The 14305-nt window shown below is 39.8% G+C and overlaps 1 protein-coding gene across 14 annotated transcripts in view; it reads right to left on the reverse strand.

The window, feature by feature from the left end:
• LOC131230412 (SCA7 domain-containing protein SELMODRAFT_431321-like) overlaps positions 1–14305 on the reverse strand; it is a 98795-nt gene that overhangs the window by 49348 nt on the left and 35142 nt on the right. For all 14 annotated transcript variants that reach the window (XR_009164022.1, XR_009164023.1, XM_058226331.1 and 11 more), the window contains one exon: positions 6467–6553. Coding sequence is in view for 12 of the 14 variants with exons in the window: in XM_058226331.1 (XP_058082314.1) it covers positions 6467–6553 (87 nt within the window). In the remaining 2 variants the exon portion in view is untranslated. The remainder of the gene's footprint in view (positions 1–6466; positions 6554–14305) is intronic.

A 14305-nucleotide genomic window follows, 5' to 3' on the forward strand; every position in this document is an offset into this window, starting at 1 on the left:
TCTCAGCTCAAGGATGGTCTTCTGGCTTCTCTGTGGAAAGCGACAGATGTGAAGTGGGCTTCCCTTAACGCCAAGGGTAGCTCGGGTGGTATTTTGTTGGGTTGGAAAGCTTCGATGTGGGATCTCCTATCCTCCTATATCGATGATTTCTCGGTGACGGTGATTCTTCAAGATAAATCATCAAATTTTCGGTGTCTTATCTCCACTGTTTACGGTCCAATTCTCACCTCCAACAGGTCAGCCTTCTGGGATGAACTCTCCTCCTCCAGGCAGTCTTTCTCAAGTCCAAGTTGTATTGTTGGTGACTTCAACATAACCAGGTTTGTGGAAGATCATTCCCGTAGAAGAAGGGTCATGTCAGCTATGAGGACCTTCTCTGAATGGATCCAAAACCAAGAAATGATTGACATTCCTCTGTTAGGTGCCAAATTCACTTGGTCAGATGGGAGAAGTTTTCTGATTCAGTCCAAGCTGGACAGGTTCCATCTTTCCCCAGAATGGCTAGAAGCTTTCCCCTCCGTCTTTCAGCAAGCCCTCCCGAGAACAACTTCTGATCACTGCCCGATCATGTTGTTCATGGAAGAAGACAATTAGGGCCGTAAACCATTCAGGTTCAACTCCTCCTAGCTCCTGATCGACGGCTTCAATCAGATGATCGCTGATTAGTGGTCGGGATTCTAGGTGGAGGGGTTTGCAGGGCATAGGCTTCTTTGTAAGCTGAGACTCCTAAAAGAAAATCTGAAACGCTGGAAGATCTCTGTTCTACGAAAAAGAGAAGCAGATATGGAGTCTATGCTGTCAGAGCTGCCAAAGATTGACACAGAGACTGAAGCCATTCCTATGTCTCCCGTTCGCTTGGGTCGCAAAATCCAAATCATTCAGTCTATTTCGGCCAGGGCTTTGGAAGATGAAATCTTTTGGAAACTCAAATCTAGATCCAATTGGATCAGAAAAGGAGACAAGAACACCAAATACTTTCACAATATTGCCAACATGAGGGCCCGATCCAAAAAAATCTTAAGCATCACTGTAAATGAGGTTCGAATAGAAGAAAAAGATCAAATAGCAGCTCAAGCCATCCATCATTTCCACACTCTTCTCTCTTCTGATGGTTCAGCCAGACCTCAGCTAGATCTCCTAGAAATAAACACAATAAACGAGACAGATTCGGTGGCTCTTGAATCTCCTTTCTAAGAAGTAGAAGTAAAGTTGGTGGTAGACTCTCTTGGTGGAGAGAAATCTCCTACGCCGGATGGCTTTCTCATAGTTTTTTTCCAAAAAATTTTGGATCTCATTTGCCAAGATGTGATGGATTTCATTCATGAATTTCATAAAAGGGGCAGGTTATCTAAAGGGCTCGGTGCCTCCTTTATTGCTCTCATTCCGATTAGCTTGTTAGGGGGCCCTTATAAAATTCTAGCAAAGGTCCTAAGTTCCCGCTTAAGGACAGTCATGGGCAAGATCATCTTGGCCAACTAAAGTACTTTCATTCAAGGTAGACAAATAATCAATTGTGCTCTTATATCTAACGAATGCCTCCATTCGAGCCACAGATCGAGGTCGAAGAGTATCTTCTGTAAGCTGGACATCGAAAAAGCCTATGATCACGTCGATTGGGGCTTCCTCTAATATATGTTATCTCGCATGGGTTTTGGTGCCAAGTGGAGAAGTTGGATAGGAGAATGTTTGGGATCGGCCCACTTCTCAATCCTCCTCAACGGATCCCCCAAAGGATTCTTCAAGTCATCGAGAGGGCTGCGCCAAGGGGACGCCCTATCTCCTTTGGGGGAAGCTCTTTCTCATTGAGAAGAGCTCTATGCCAGGTCTATCTTCTCCTATCTCTCACATTCAGTTTGCCGACGACACCCTGATTTTTTAGAAAGTATCTTCCGACTTCATCGGTAATCTTCACACGATGATCCGGTGTTTTGAGGCTGTCTCGGGGTTGAGAGTTAACTTAGCGAAATCCAAGATGTTCGGGATTAATCTGTCAGAAGCAGAGCTCTCCTCCTGCGCTACTATATTCGGCTGCTCCTCTGCTTCCTTTCCTACCACCTTTATGGGCCTTCCTCTCTCTTTAGGCCAGCCCCCAAAGCATCTTTGTGACAAGATTGCCAACAGATTCGAGAAATACTTAGCCAGGTGGAAATGCCGCTATCTTTCCTTGGGAGGGTGACTTATCCTCATTAAGGCAGCATTATCCAATCTTCCGCTGTATTATATCTCCCTGTTTAGATGCCCTACTTCTGTTTTGGCGTCCATTGATAAACTTAAACGAGATTTCTTGTGGTTTGGCAAGGAAAATCAGAAGAAGATTCACCTCCTTAAATGGAGAGAGGTATGTAAACATTTCCGGGATGGAGGAGCAAGAGTCAAAGACCTGAAGATTATGAATCAGGCCCTTCTGGGAAAGTGGATATGGAGGCTTGGGTCTGAAGGAGACTCTCTTTAGAATATAATCATCAAGGGCAAATATGGTTATTCTCTAGGAGGGTGGTGGACAAGCGAGTCTTCCTCTTCCAGGGCCTCTTTCTTATGGAAGGGTATCCTTCGGCTGAAAGAGGCAGTTCTGAAGGGCATAGCTTTTGAGCTGGGTAATGGGGCTCATATTAGATTCTGGGAAGACCTATGGCTAGGCGAAGTGTTACTCAAAGATCGATTGCCAAACATATTCCTGCTAGCTCCAAACAAATCTGTCTTCATTGCCGACTGCTTCTCGGTTAACGCAGGTCAGGTTGTGTGGAATGTGAAATGTAGAAGAAATCTCTAAGATTGGGAGATTGGAGAATATGCGGAGCTGCTCAGCTGCATCTACTCTTCTTCGCCCAACCAGTCCTCTGATTCGATGATATGGAAGCTAGACAAATCAAGTCAATTCTCAGTTAGTTCTCTTTACGCTCAGCTCTCCCCTGTTTCGGTTCATCTTCGGCCCGTCTCAACCCTTATATGGAAGTTGTCAGTCAGCTCCTCCGAAATTTATTCGTTTTGGGTGGCTGGTTAGCAAGAAGCGTATCCTTACAGTGGACAATCTCAGGAAGAGGGGGATGCAGCTTGTCAATATTTGCTTGTGTTGCATGAAGGAAGAAGAATCAGTAGACCATCTTCTTATTCACTGCCCGTTTATAGTCAAAATCTGGTCTGAATTTTGCAAGCGTTTCAAAATCAGTTGGTGCATGCCTGATTCGACCCTCAGTCTTCTAGCAGCATGGCAAGGGGTCAGGCTAGGCAAACATAGGTCCTGCATTTGGAGATTGACCATTCTAGCTGTGTGGTGGGCTGTTTGGGAAAAAAGGAACAGTAGATGCTTCAACAACATGTCTAATCTTGCGGGTCCGGTGGCTTATAGGGCCAAAACCCTTCTTATAGAATGGGTAGCTAATGTTCCTTTTATGAAGGACTATAACCTACTATTTCTAGGGCCTTAGCAGAGTATGCTTTCTCAGCAGGTTCTCCTTTCCTTTTTTTGTAATTTCTCTTTTATTTAATACAAATTTCGTTACTTCTGGAAAAAAAAAAGGATGCTATGAATGGAAATGAGGGGATGTCAACAATATCTTGATTTAGGGAAACACAATTTGACAAATTTTGTAGGTTAATTGATCAAGGCTTAAGGGAATGACTTAATAAGTTTCCAAAAATTGAATATACAAATCAAGAAATTGAATTTCAATTATTTGTATGAACATATCAATTGGTAGCAATGTTCGCAATATCGATACTATCAGCCGATATTATCAGTATCGCAACCCAGCGATACGAAACCCATCAGAAGATACCAAGAATTTTTTTTAATTGTATGTAAATATCCGGGAAAAAGAAGAAGAAGAAGAAGAGAGAAACCTTCAACAATGTGGATTTACGTACCCGCAGAAGAGTTTGCGCTGATCGGAAGCTGCATTTAGTGGGCCATTTGAATAGAAGTGTGTTGTTCGTAAGGAATTGATTTCGAAAGTTTGTAGGGAATTGATTTCGGAAGATAATGTGAAAAAAATTCGGAGATTTGGGCAAGAGATTAGGGTTTTAGGGGCCGAAACCCTCTCTGCTTATAAATAGGGCTTCTAAGCCTTTTTTATCATGCGGTCGTACGCGGATTTCATGTGAAAGACTTTCGTTCTTGCGCTGGGATGCCAGGTGGGGCCCACTGCGATGTTTGTGAGAAATCCATCACATCCATCTTTTTTGCAAGCTCATTTTAGGACATGCGACCGAAAATGTGGTGGATCCAAAACTCAAGTGGGCCGCACGAAAGGAAACAGTAGGGATTCAATGACCATCGTTGAAACATCTTTATGGCCACAGAAGTTTTGTATCAGGATAAGTTTTTTATGTTTTCACTTCATCCCAGTGGGAATGACCTCATAAACGGTTTGGATGGCATATAAACATCAAGGTGGATCATAGGAAAGTTTCAGCGGTAGAAAACTCTTTGCCCAGTTTTCCCTCTCGTATGGCCCACTTGAGTTTTGGATCCACCTCATTTTCGGTCACATCTCCTAAAATGATCTCGCCAAACGAATGGACGAGTTGGATTTCTCATGAACATTGCAGTGGGCCCCATCTAGCATCTGAGGCAGGAACATCTTGCGAAAGCCTTTTGCAAGAAATCCGCGTCCAGCGCGAATTGAAATCCTTGGAGACAAACGGTACTATCAGAGGCTCTTTAGGGCCCACCATGATATATGTGTTTTATCCACACTGTCCATCCATTTTGATAGGTCATTTTAGTGTATAAGACTAAAATATAGGTAAATATAAGGATCAAGTGGACCACATGATTGGAAGTCATGGCAATGATATGCACCGTTGAAGCTTTCCTAGGTCCCATCGGTGAGTTTATTTGCCATCCAATCTGTTCATAAGGTCTGACATACCTAGATGAAGGGAAAACATAAATAGTAGCTTGATCCGAAACTTTTGTAGCCCCTAAAAATTTTTTAATGGTGGCCATTCAATGACCACTTTTTCGTGTGGTGCGGTCTACCTCATTTTTGGATTTGCCTCATTTTTTGGCCCATTCCCTAAAATAATATGCCAAAATGAATTGATGGTGTATATACATCATATTATGTCGAAGTGGCCCCACAGCCAGGGTCCCACCATATTATGTACATCATCTTATGTAGTCCACTTGATATCTGGATCTGCCCCATTTTTTTCTCAGCCTTTAAATTTATCCAAAAAAATGAATGGATGGCATGGATAGAATGCATGGGGCCCACACAATCTACCTCATTTTTTGAGCCAAGACTTATCAAAAAGTAAATATATCAACGTCATGAATTAGAGAGCGAATTAGGTGAGACCCAATACCCACCCCAGAGGGTGCAGCCCTTAATGCGAGGTCCACCTTAATGTATGTATCCATGTCATTCATCTGTTTTTCAAAATCACTTTAGTGTATTATCCAAAAAACGAAGCAAATCCAATTATCGGGTGGACCATACCAAAGGAAAAGGTTGTGATTGACTATTAATGGGCCACAAAAGTTCTGGATCAATCTGATATTTGTTTTTTCCTTTCATTCAGGCTTATGTGAACTTATCAATTGATTGGATGGTAAATAAACACTACAAAAACATTAAGGTTTGCCCTAAGCAGGTTTTAATGGTAGGGCCTTCAATCAATACTGTTTCATATGGCATGGTCCACTTGATAATATGGCATGGTTTTAATGATATGCTTCATTTTTGGTATGTGCCATAAATTATGGTGGCAAAACAAATGGAAGGTGTGGATATACATGTCTTGATGCATTTATAAATGTTATGCAACATATTTGAATATAGTTGTTTTAGTTCAATCGGACAGCGCATGACTTGGGACCCTATACAAAGGAAACATATTATGTGCACTTTTTTTTCGGAGATTTTATGATTTAAAAGTGTGTATTAAGGTCATTTTTAATAATCCCTGAAGTTTCATTGAAAAATTCAAACATTTTCCCAATGTTTCCCAAAAAGTGCGATAAATTACGCGATACAAGCGAAATATCCCGTGCGATAATTGATACGTATCTGTATCCCAAGGGTGCAATACCATGCGCGATACCGATATTTCAAACACTGATTGGTAGAACCCTTGATAAAAAGAAAGAGATGTTATGTTGAATCACTTACATATTCTTATGAATTATATGTATCGCAGTATTAATTTGTAAATACAGTAGAGATATACAAAACAAACAAACTGAATTTATTGGGAACATTCCTCTAATGTCTCTGGGAACTTCTATATTAAATGGAATATGCAGAATCATGATCAATCAGATACTTCAAAGACCTAAGCAAAAGCCCAGATTTTTTACTTGAGAGAGTTTATTGGAGTAGATATGAAACTATGCAAACCTAAAATGCAAAAGAAATGGAATGACAAAAGAAACAAACCAATTCAATCCTAAACCTTAATTGATGAGGAGAAAAATGCTTGAATAAACATATCAATTCTTGATAAGGGATATTGAATCTACCTTCTTCTTCAAGCAAATTTGCCTCATTTGCCTCATGCAGCTCCTTATAGATGGCCTGAGCAGCAATTTTCTCATCGTTGAGTTCCTCTGCCATAGAGAAAAACAAGGAAATCACTGCCGAATCATTCATTAAACATGTAATAGATGTCCTCATTTGGTTATGCATCCAGTATAATTCCTCAAGCAAGAGAAACTGTAGTTCTGAATCTTTGTTGCAATTAAATGAAATGCCATTGGAATCACAAGATGCCAAGAGCATAAAAAGGTAAATAATAATTTTAAAAAAATAAATAAATAAACAGATAGAGAGAGAGAGAGAACTGATCAGTGATCGCATACAGGCAACGGTACCACAGTTGCAGTACTGTACCATCTTTCCCGCTAACATACCATTTGTTTAGAACATCAGTACCATGGAAAGGGTAAGGCCCACCACAGATCATCTGGGACAAAAATCAGGCCATCGCACTCAACAGGTGGGCCACACAGTTGGAATCAGTGGACAACCGACAGTCTGATCCAACATGAAGTTGTGGTCCTCCTAGTGATTGGATCAGCCTTTCTAAAAGGGTGATCTTCTCAGTGGAGCCTACCCTTTTCATGTTACTGATGTCCAACACAAGTAGCATTTTGGCAGGAAAAATGGAACAGTACCATAACTCGTGGTACCGTTGCCTGTATGTGATCACTTCTCAAAAAAAAAAAAAAAAGGAAAAAAGAAAAAGAAAGAAAATAAAAGAAAAGTAAAAGAAAAACATCTGGTCCAGTTATGGAAAAAATGGCCCGTAACAGCCCCATAACAGTCCATTACAGTGCCGAAACAGGTTTTTTTCACCCCAAAAAAAAAAAAAAAGAGGCCAGTGGTGACTTTATGGCCACCATTACCATTATTGAATACCTTGTTCTGGTCACAAAAATATAGGTGTTTAGGATTCTATATATTGTGAAAATGCCAATGAAGTTTTAAGCCATTGATTGGTTGAAATTTTTCCGATAAAGAAATGAATATCTATAGTCATTGACTTCAAGAAATAAAGAACAAATGGAGAACAAAGCTAGAAAAAGTTTTGGCTTCAATTCCAATCCTGACACAGGGAATATACCTTTCATCATTTTCTAGATTCCAATGGCTATTAGAATCACATTTAAGTTCTCCAACTTCGCTCAATCCACACACAAGAACAACATAGAAGGGAAGGAAAAAAGGGAGATCAAAGAAGATAGAAAAGGGGTCAGATTTTGTTGAGTCTCCGCTATGGTTGCATGAACTTAAAACGAAGCAGCACAGATTTGAGTGCAAGAATGGGGAAGCACCTGTTTCAAAAGGTTAGCATGTACAAACAGCTAGGAACTGGGTGCGGGAGACTAAGCCAAAGCATTATTCAAAACAGCAGTGCCCCCTACTAAGAAGAATTGTGCAGCTAATGTCTCGCAACAAAATTTGTACTAGAGAAGTCACGATTAATTCTCTAGAAGAATCTTTCCTAGATTAGAGACCCGCCATAGGAAACTAAAGGGAAATTTTATGCATTCAAATTGTTCAATAGGATATCTCTAAAGTTCCATGTGTTCTTTTTATAGCCATGATCGAAGTCCTAACTAGAACCAAAGAAGTCAAGGCCAAAATCCCATATAGAGGTGGCAAAGAACCGGATATGGCCCTAGCCCTGCCCTAGCCCAGCCCTAGTCCCCTAAGCTCTGGCTCTAGAGCTGATAAAGTTGAAAAGGCCCTGGACCTACAAAGCTGACCATGTAAGGAAAAGATTTAATTTTGAATAAATTCATGCCATGTATATAATTTCTAAGTGCATGCATATCAACCATCACAATATGCTAAAGTATCAAATAGCTCAACTTGAGTGCAGGCATTCTTCCTAATATTGCCGAGAATATCAATATTATCAGTGATAAAACACCATTCTTTTGTTCGGTTTCCATATGTCACTGATATATCGGTGATATTTCATAAAATATCGACATGGCATATATCACCAAAATATCGCCAGGCAGGCCTCACGAGTTTCCATATTTCACATGTATCGACAATATTATCGCTAATAGGTCAAAATATCGCCCAGTGCAACCACGCATAAATTGCAGAAAATGCAAAAGACGAAGGAAAAAAAAATGTGCTTTTTGGGATTCTTTCTTCTAGATCTGTAAGAGATAGGGGATTTCAGCACCTCCCATTTAGGTCTGGTGGATCGAAGATCCCATTTCCTGGAGAAATCACGTATCGAAAGCTCGGTGGGCAGGAATTGCGAAAATTAGAAAAAATTTGAAAAGAAGAAATTCGATCACTCCTCTCCAGTTTCTGTGAATCAAATCCCAACCTCGGTGGTTACATAAATACTACGAAAATCAGAAAAATAAAAAATAAAAAATAGAAAATTATATTTTTTTTTTTTTAGGAATTTTTTTGGGATCTAGTTGGAGAGTGGATTTCGACCACTCCTCTGCAATTTTTAAGAGTCAAATCTGTAATTTTGGGTGAAATAATGAGGGGGGAAAACATGCGAAAACCAGAAAAAAAAAATATAGAAAAATCAAAAATTTAAAGAAATTTTTTGGGGATCTGGTTGGGGAGTGGATTTCAACCACTCTTCCATTTTTTTAATTTCTAGAATTATGTAAAAAAATTTTAAATGCAAGAAAATTACCTATCTTATTTTTAAAAATAAATTCAACTTCTGTTTTTAGCTTTTTGTTTTCTTTTAATTTGTTATTTTTTATGGTTCAAATGGTTGCATTTAAAGGTGGAAATCAGTTAGATGGATGGATGGATGGATCATCATGCATGTGTGTGTGTGCATGCATGGATGGTTGGATCGATGGGTGGTTGGATAGATGTGTGTGTATGTATGTAACATGCACGCATTGCTGGATGATTGGATATGGATCATGTATATGCATATGCATGCATGTATGTATGCATGGGTGGATGGATGTATTAGTGTATGTATGCACACATGGATGGATGGATGGATAGATAGACATGTATGGATGTATGCATGCATGGATTTGACCAAGGATGTATTAGGGTATGTAAGCACGCATGGATGGATGGATTAACGTATGCACGCATGGACGGACGGATGGATCTATTAACGTCTATATGGATGGATGGATGAATGGATGGATAAACATGAATAGATGTATGCATGTCTATAGGCATGCATAGATGGATAATATGCATGTCTATAGGCATGCATAGATGGATAATTTAGAAACAGCCGAAAATGATTATTGTGCTCTTAATGATATTATTGGCATGAAATGAATTCATTTTTATTACTATTGCGCCGATTCTTTACCACAGCACAGCTTTCTAGGCCCCCATTAAATGGAAAGTCATTATGGATGTAATTTTTTTATTCCTAAAATGCAAATATGTTTATTTTAGAATCTCTTGAAGTTTCATAGAAAAATTACATCGTTTTCCCCATGTTTCCCTTCCATTTCTGGAAATCAGCAAATTGATAATTGTTTTTGTATCCAATACTTGTAAGTAACAATACCAACACCACGAACAATAAGTACAAGGGCAGGAGAGTGTCTATTTTGCAATGTTAGCAAGTACAAACAACTGCAAAGGAAAGAGCGAGCACAATTCAAAGCAGGAGCACCACTTGGGAAGAACTAGACCCCCACCTCCACCCGACAATCGCTCTCTTAAATCTCAAACACCAATAGATTTTCTAGTGTGATAAAATAAGATTTCAGACATAGGGCCTCGTTGGTGTTGCTCCTAACAATTGCAGAATTGATTCTCAAGAAACAAATCTTTGGAATTGTTTCTTTTTTCTTTTACTTTTTTTAAAGGGTAATGAGAAATTTTATTGAGATGGCGTCGAGATGGCATAACATGCTAAAAAATAAGTAGAAAAAACTAAATTACAATCTTCTAAAGACTTTATATAATAGGCCCATTCCAATACAAAAGACTTTGCCTTCAAAAAACCTCCACCAACCTATTTCTTTCCCCCCAAAGGCACCACTAGAATCCCAGATGGCAAGCATAGTCAATCTCCTTAGGGTTGTCCTTTGCCTCCTAATCCCCACGTCGTGCCAACTCACGAGCAACTACTCAACTTATTCCAGCATAACCCAGAACATATAGAAAGATCTAAGAATGTGACTCCATATCTCCCCAGCGAAATTAAAATAGATGAAGAGATGGTTGACTAACTCGGGGTCCACCATGCATAACACACGCACATTGGGGAGCACCAAGGATCTTTGAACATTTTCCATGGTCAGAACTCTTTTTTCTACCAACTAGCCAACCAAAAGCCACAACTTTCGAAGTGACCTATTTTTACTAGAAAATATGGTTCTTCTGCCACATTGTCGATTCCTCCTTATTGTCAAAACTTGTATGATTCTGAATTCGATGACTTAGTGTTGCTTCTCTTTCTTGCAAGGGTTCCAACCTTCTCCAAGAGTAAATGATTCATTGATAAGGCTTAAGGATAAATCGATGATCTTTTTGGTGAGGTCTTTCTACTCGTTCATTGCGCATTCTAACTCCTGTAGTCATATTGGCCCTATCTGGACTAATTGTGCTCCTCCTAAAGTAGTGGCTTTTGTGTGGCTTGATGAAAGGAACAGGATCCTCACAATTGACAATCTTTGTAAAAGGGCAATGGTGTTGTCAAACATGTCTTCTCTGCCTTGGTGATGTGGAGTTGATGGATCATATGTTTATTCATTGTCCCTTTGCTTCGGAAGTCTTGTCTGCAATTTTGTCCTCTTTTAGTGTTTCATGGGTGATGCTAAGCTCTATCGAGGGTTTTTTCCTTTCTTAGCATGCCAGTGGGTTCGGGAGGAAGGGTAGGTCCTGGTGGAAGGTTGCTCTTCTCGTAGTTTTGTGGTCGATTTGGGGTGAAAGGAAAATTCATTGTTTCCATAATACGAGTAGCTCTTTACCGGGGGTTATCAATCGGGTTATTTTGTATAACAAGGATTGGGTGCCCTGAGCGGGTGTTTTTTCATTTTGCTTTCCTTTGTTTTGTTTTGTTATTTTCTTTTCAGCCTTTTGGTCTTTAATAAAGTGCATTGTCTTTAAAAAGGTCATAAGGTTGGCCGTTAGTTATGGCCACTATTAATGTTATACCTTGATTTTGATGTAAGGCGAGAAGATTGCCATCCATCCATTAGCGTCCTAACTGTGTGGGGAAATCAGCAAAGAGTTTGTGGGCTTACCCTTGTTAAAGCAGCGTAGGCCAATGTGCCTATCTACTTCATGTCATTATTTCAATGTCTACTAAGTCTTATCAAAAGGTTTGAAGTGTAGCAAAGGGACTTAGAAAGGAAGAGGAGAAAAAGAAATTCCATCTAATTGAATCGGAACAAGTGTGTGAGCCTCAGTTCTAGGGGGAGTGGGAATAGGGAAAAAAAAAAGATCGAGGTGATGAATGGGGCCTTGATGCGTAAATTTCTGTGGAGGTCCAGGAATAAGGATGAAGGCATGTAATAGCACATCATTTCATGCAGGTACATGGTGAGGGAGGGAGGAAGTTCAGAGGAGCCTTCCAATGCAGAGCTCTAGGGGGCCGATTAGGGGGGAATAAGAAGTCTTGCACTGGATAAAGTAAATTGTTGGGGATGGGTCCCAAACTAGCTTTTGGGAATTAGGAGAACATTTGGCGAATTAAGATCTTTAAGCCAATAGTTTGCCAGATTGTATAATACAGTTTGTTTGCAGGAAGCAAGGATAGAGCAATGATATATAATGACAAGGAAGTGGAAGTTTGGGATCAGGGATATAGAAGAAGTTTAAGGGATGAAAACGTTGAGGAATTTGCTTGCAGGCAGGGGCAGCTTCACAACACAAGCTTAATGATCTTGAGAGAACACATGCTGGAAGCTCGAACGCAGCCGGAAATTCTGAGTGATTCCAAGTTTTCACAAGATAGGGGAGGGAACCATTGTGAAGCACTGACAACTAAGATCTAGCTGTGCCAGGGTCCACTCAGAATCATTGCACTTGAATAGTTGTTTGGTGAAAATAGAATTCTGACAATTGACCATCTAAAAGGAGGAAGATGATAATCACAAATGATAATCATGTGCTGGTATAATGCCGAAAACATACACAACCGGGTTCATCTTTTGCAAATTCGCAATGGGGATATGAAGGTTGGTGGCATTTTTTTGAGATGGATTGGGCGATGCATGGGATGATTAAAGTGATGTTCCAAGCTTAAGAAGATGGAGGAGCAATATGAGAAGGCAAGTCTTGTTATTTTCAGGGATTTGATCGATGCAGAACAGTAAAAGGCTTGAAGAAGCAAATGATAGAATGATTGAGTGGGCGTTGTGTATCAAAGCCTTTACAAAATGTTGTAAGGAGGATCTTGTCACTTCTTGGTCTGCAGTCTAGGAGCTCTTTGGGCTGAATAACTTTTCATCAACCTTCACTTCATGTGGCTATTTTCTAGCCTTTTTGTTTGGATTCTAATAAATTGTTTCCTTACAATAAATATATATATATATATATGCAAAAACGGGGAAATAAATGATTTTGTAGAAATATTAGAATTTCGTCAAAAAAAAAAAAAATACAAATTTAATAAATTTTTTCAAACATAAAACTATAGGGCCTGCTTTGATTAGTTGAAATATAAATTAAGAAAACGTCATTTTTATGAAAATGGCATTTTCATTGTTAGTTTTTTGTAAATTTCATGGAAACACCTTCTATTTCCCTCTCATTTTATGAAAAAAAAAAAAAAAAAATTACCCCTTTTCATTTCTTTTCCTAGACTTAGAAACGCCATTTCTAAGAAATTGAGGAAAATGAGAGGAAATGACCCATCTTTTTATTAGATGCCCCAATAGTAGTCACATATGCCACACCCATCTTCCAAGTGTCCTACATGTAACCGTCCATCTTCAAGTGCCCCACATGTGCCAATGTACTACATGTGTAGCATATGCCACCATCCATCTTAAAGCGCTACATGTGCCATTGTGCCACAAGTGCGACATGCAATCGCCCATCTTCTAGTGATCCACGTTTCAATGTGTCACACCCCACAATGCGCCATGTGCAATATGTGGCACCTCATCTTCAAATACCCCACATGTACCACACAGTGTTTTTAGTAGGCCCGTAGCATAGCGGTAGCGTAGCGAAATCGCTACGTAGCGTAGCAAATAGCGTTTATCCCCTGTAGCGGTCGTAGCGTGTAGCGCAAGTAGCGTGCGCTACCTGTCTGGTGTTTTTTTTTTTTTTTTTTTTTCACTACATGAAACAGTGGTGAACTCACACCACAAGCCACAACTAAAGTTTAAAAAAAATTATATATATATATATATATATATATATACATAAATAAAAACCCTTATTCGAAAGGGCTTCCACACCCAAACCGACGCAACCAACATAGCTCCTCTCCCCACCCTACCATTTGGATATCGAAAATCCTCTTACAGGCCCAAACCGATGCTGCTGACGCTGCTCCTCCCCACCCTTCAATGTTGAGGTTGAAAATCTGCTACCAGGCGTAAACCGACGCTGCTGACGTTGCTCATCTCCCCACTCTTCAATCTTGAGTTGGAAAAACTACTTCCAGATGCAAACCGATCGCTGTGGAGCTTCAACATTTGCAGTTTTCACTGATTCAATCTCATCTTGAGACAAAAATAGGTACGCTCGTTCCTTTTTTTGAAATTTTTTCGATGTATAATGAAAATAACTTGGTATTTTCAGTTTTTTCCTCATTTTTTCCCTTTTAAAATGCCGTTACTATCGGTTTTTTGTTCCTTATACTTTTTTCTGTGGTATGGCCCACGTGGGCCCCACTGAGGTGCGTGAAGGGGTGGGATGTGCAT

The sequence above is a fragment of the Magnolia sinica genome, chromosome 17, assembly GCF_029962835.1.
Source record: "Magnolia sinica isolate HGM2019 chromosome 17, MsV1, whole genome shotgun sequence".
NCBI classification, from domain to species: Eukaryota; Viridiplantae; Streptophyta; class Magnoliopsida; order Magnoliales; family Magnoliaceae; genus Magnolia; species Magnolia sinica.